Here is a 4,935-nt window from a genome sequence, read left to right on the forward strand (position 1 = left end):
CTGGTGGGTTCTAACAGAAGGAGTGTAGAGGGGGAGGATCACCTCCCTCAACCTGCAGGCCACACTGCTTTTGGGGCAGCCCGGGACACAGTTGGCTTTCTGGGCTGTAAGCACATATTGCCAGCTCATATTAAGCTTTTTCTCCATAAACACCCTCAAGACTTTCTTCCCAGAGAATCCATTCTCTGATCAGCTTGTACTTATGCTTGGGATTGCCCTGCCTTGCACGTGGTCTTCATAAACTTCTTGTGTATCTATGTACAATAAAAGAACGCAAATATATATTGTGAGCAATATCCCCAAAAAACAGAACCACGGGCAAAACAGGAAAACACTTTCCCCCCAAGCTCAAAAAAACAAACCAGAAAAACTCCCAAAAATGGAAAAAAATTGAGGGACAAATCTCCGTTTTTACAAAAGCAGTATAAAAACGAAACAAGCAAACAAGCAACAGATGAAAATTCTAGAAACAAAAAAACCTTCATCCTTCAAGACCCATTTTATTATACTTTCACATATTAAACACTGGAATCAGCCAGGCAATTAAACAAAAACATTAAAAATGCATGGCTCATACTGACTCCAAGGAATGAAAAGGATGAAAAGAAAGTGAAAAAGTAACACCTAAAAATTAAGAACATTCTTTACACGTGTTCTCCTCTTTTTCAAAGAGCAAAAATCAAGTCAGCATTCAGTTCATTAAACTAGGGGTTTTTTTCCACATAATTTCAGATTTCACTACTTCAATAAGCTGCCACAACAGACACTGAACAAGTAGATGCAAGCACATAACCTGTAACATATTATTTGATTAAAATTATAACATTAAAATACTTTGCATTTTTAATACTTGTGCACTGCTGATATGCCTAATTTTAGGCGCATCAAAGTACTAAAAAAATTTAGAGTTATCGTTAAAGTAATAGTTAGAGTATATATCCATCCATAGACACATACAGAACTAACACTGCACCAGCTGAAATTGTCTTCAGTGCTTCTTTAGCATGTGACGTGGAGCTCTCACAGCATAAAAAAAAGCTAAAGAAAAATTAAAATATCCTTGAGACACTGGCAAGCATAAGCTTCGCTTTCCTCATAGGAAGCCACTGTTATATGTTATCTAACATTCCAGTTGTTTACCTGCTAAACTCAGTGATTACACTAAAAAAGGGCACAATATTACCAGGATATCCAAGGTAAAAGCAGCTGTTTTCAGAACTGCATTATTGCTGATTGCAAACTGCATATTCTCCCCTTGAACAGTCCAGGGACTAGCTTCTGCTAGAGATGGAATAATTTATAGTAAAGATCATTGATCGGTCTCCATATCCAAGTCCTTTTAATATGCAAGAAATTGCTGGCTAGGACCATACTCTACTGTAGAAGGCACAGACACAGAACACACATTAGAAGTCTGAGCACCTATCAATTATAAGCCTGGAACAACCTTTGCAACATTCATGCCTTCTAGATTACTGCTTTTAAGTCACATACACACTTACCATTTATCTTGTGGCAGGTTTAAAGTTATGCTGCCTTTGACTGCATCCCCAAAGCGCAGATATCCCAGAGTGGCTAGTGAGATATACAAGGCCATGACTATTCCCATCCCAATGTTCAATGCCTGTGGGAAACGCGTTGCGTCCTTCATTCTGTTTTCCAATGGCAGTACCTGGAAATAGAGGCAGAACCAATTACATTTTATGTCCTAAAACTGCTTTTCTCCCCTATTTCAAAGCCAATTTCCAAAATTTAGCTGGTTTTATAAATAAATAAGATTATTCTAAAATAATGTTTTACAGCCTGGACAGTCACAGTGTTTTAGGTACCCAACAGAAACATTCAAATACTGAAAAGCACTTATCTTGGTCGAAAAACATTATCAGTGTGAGAATATGAAGCAATATTTATAGGCTAGAAAAACTGTCAAGAGAAACTTCTGGTGTCCAGATGCAAATACGTAGGCAATATGAGTAACATGATTTTTTTTGTAACAGAATTGTTCAGAATCCAAGGGTATTTCTCCTGCTTCTGTTAGGTATGCTTGCACTGTCAGTATCCAATCACAGACAAACCTGCCAACAACCAAGCTCCTGTTCAGCACTCAGCCTCAGCTCTCCCAGCAGGGAAGCTTGAATCCATGGCTACCAGAATACAGTCCCACACTCTTTTTCATTTTTCTGAAAAGAAATAGGACGGGCCAGGCACAGTAAGCTTTCCCTAAACATAGTGTATGTGCTGTGTGCCAGAACTATAGTCAATCTACCTTGCTGGGCTTGCCATCACTTCAAAGTGAAGACAGAGGCACTGCAACCATTACTGCATGAAATTTGCTGGATAGACTGCCTTTTACATGCACTATGTAGCATTCAGCAAAATAGACTTAGTAAGTTCCAACTTAAGTTTTTAGGCACCCAGATAAAATTTCTAGGCAAGGCAGTAAAACCAAGTAACAGGTTCACATGCTGTTCTTTCCAGCTTCAATTTCATCAGCATTAACAGATCCTATTACATCATTAAAACACAAGCTGAAGGTACATGCATGCTCCTAGATAAGCATACTTTCCCTGTCTCTTTCAGGGAACTGTACACTCCGATACTTAATATGGGCTATAGTTCAAGATTAAAACACCTAATATAGTTACACCTAAATAAAACATCTAAGCTTCTATAGTGAAGTTAGGTAATGAAGATCTAGTCAATACAATCAGTGGAATAAAGTCCACAGTTCAGCCTGCCTTTCAGTAGACATGCTGGTTACATTTGATTAACAGTATGGCACTGATAATTAAACAAGCTTGTCATCTCGAGTTAGCACTTATGTTAATCTGATACACACAGAACAGTCTCAGCGCAAAAGGTTTGCCCTGAGAAAGCTCCTGTTTGTCACATAAAATAGTCTTTTAAATGACTCAATATTTACTATTCAATTTAAGCAATGTGAGTTAGGAAAAAAAGCATATTTCATCCACTAATTAGCAAACAAATTTACATATATGGATTACTGATATATTATTTTCTATAGGGCAATAATTTCTTTCCTCCTAGTCACCCACTGACATTCACTTTCTGACTTATCACTGAGTATCACTACTGCCAATCCATCCCATATTATTCTATTTCTGCTACATCAGAAATCCCAAAGAAGTAATTTTACACTTGGGAACAAAGAGGTCCCTAAGAAGTGCACATTTAAAGGCAATTTTCATTCGTATTCAATTAAAATACATTTTACATCTTAACTTCTTTACATAATTTGGAGCCTCCACTGCTGATGTTTTTCCTCCAGTAAGAAACATCTGAGCTTGGACTATAACTTGATCTGGTGGGGAATGCAAAATTTAAACCAAAAAGAGTTTCAAAAATTAAATCGATTTTTAAATGACTGATGAGCAGCAGGAAAAATACAAAAGGAAATATGTGGCTAAGTATTACTTCAGTGTGACACAGACAAAACTTGATAATTTCTCTAAATTAATTAAGCCTCTGTGCCCATGTAGTGCTTATCAAGCCATCTTTTGATATTTAACATCAACAACTGTCAGTTAGAGCAGAGGCCACTTCAGATTCTTTTGTCCTCAGTTGCAATTAAATGGTTTTAATACACTACTTTATTAAGAGCTTTGAAGGATGAAAATTAAAGGCAATTTTTCCTACATTGGAGTTTTCGCATTCTTGACTTCCTACAAACAGACAGCTTTTGAGTGTGAACCAGAAACACTCATTCAGAGCGTATCTGTTAATTCTCTGGTTATTATAAACGGAATATATTTTCTGCGTAAGTTCTGCCATGTTTTACAGCTCCTGGAAAACTTAACAAGCATAAATTGCTACTCTAAGATCTTATTCCAAGCTACATCTCTGCAGAGCTCTAATGGCAACTGCTCACTCAGCAGATATCAGGAGTCTCTTAGTAAGTTCACTGGCCCACAGGTTTGATTTCCAGAGTCTCTGGCATTCATCTCATACACTCTTAGCAGAAGGAGGACAGTGAACTCAGACACGCATGCCAATCATGGAAAAAAATCTCATGTTTTTCTACCATGACTGCTGGAGGGAAAGGGATCCTGGAGACTACCTGCCTCTCTGAATTTACAGAGTAATCCATGGGTGACTAATTAATAGGGGAAAACATTTCCTGTGGTTTCACGGTCAGAGGGAGCTAAACTCAAAGATTATGAGAGTGTTCATTCTAATGGACCTGTTGGAGTGGGTCCAGAGGAGGGCCACAAAAATGATCAGATGGATGGAGTACCTCTCCTACAAAGACAGGCTGAGAGAGCTGGGGCTGTTCAGCGTGGAGCACAAAAGGTTCCAGGGTGACCTCACTGCAGCCCTTCAATACTTATAGGGAGTTTATAAGAAAGATAGGGATAGACTTTATATCAGTCCAAGCATTAACCCACCACTGCCAAGTCCACCACATCTGCCTCTTTATCCTGGTTGGGTGGCCTATAACAGACTCCAACCAGGATATCTGCCTTTTTTAGTTTTTAATCTTTTTATGTTTTAACAAACATCTTTTTACAGGCTGACAAGATTATTATACAACTGTCTATCTGAAACTTAGTTCATAAATGAAAATAAAGAACCAGTAAGTTCAATGTGTTTTGACTCCAAAGGAAGCGTTCATTTTTTTTTTTAAATTTCTAGCTATACTGCAATTTCTTATTAGCATTTCAACCTAGTCAGTTTGAACACTTGCGTTTCTCCAAGAAAACAAAGACTTAATTAAAAGAAAATTATAAACCAATTTAAAACCATTCTTGGACAGTTCTGTTAAGCGTACTAACTCTTGCTTTTTAACTAACCATTAAACCAAGTTTAGTCATTAAACACAGTGATATAATTTCCTGCACACTAATGAGTAGGTAAGAATAAAACATAGCCATCTAAATGTGTGTTCTCATTTCACCAACCTCACTTTAACATTAC

General features: G+C 37.5%; 1 protein-coding gene across 1 annotated transcript in view; it reads right to left on the bottom strand.

Moving 5' to 3' along the window:
- Positions 1-4,935, bottom strand: part of SLC36A4 (solute carrier family 36 member 4) — a 94,776-nt gene that overhangs the window by 56,567 nt on the left and 33,274 nt on the right. The window contains exon 9 of the mRNA XM_027895418.1: positions 1,503-1,672. Coding sequence (XP_027751219.1) covers positions 1,503-1,672 — 170 coding nt within the window. The remainder of the gene's footprint in view (positions 1-1,502; positions 1,673-4,935) is intronic.

Source organism: Empidonax traillii, unplaced genomic scaffold (assembly GCF_003031625.1).
Source record: "Empidonax traillii isolate 1590-97213 ecotype Southwest subspecies unplaced genomic scaffold, ASM303162v1 scaffold460:size473327, whole genome shotgun sequence".
Taxonomy (NCBI): domain Eukaryota; kingdom Metazoa; phylum Chordata; class Aves; order Passeriformes; family Tyrannidae; genus Empidonax; species Empidonax traillii.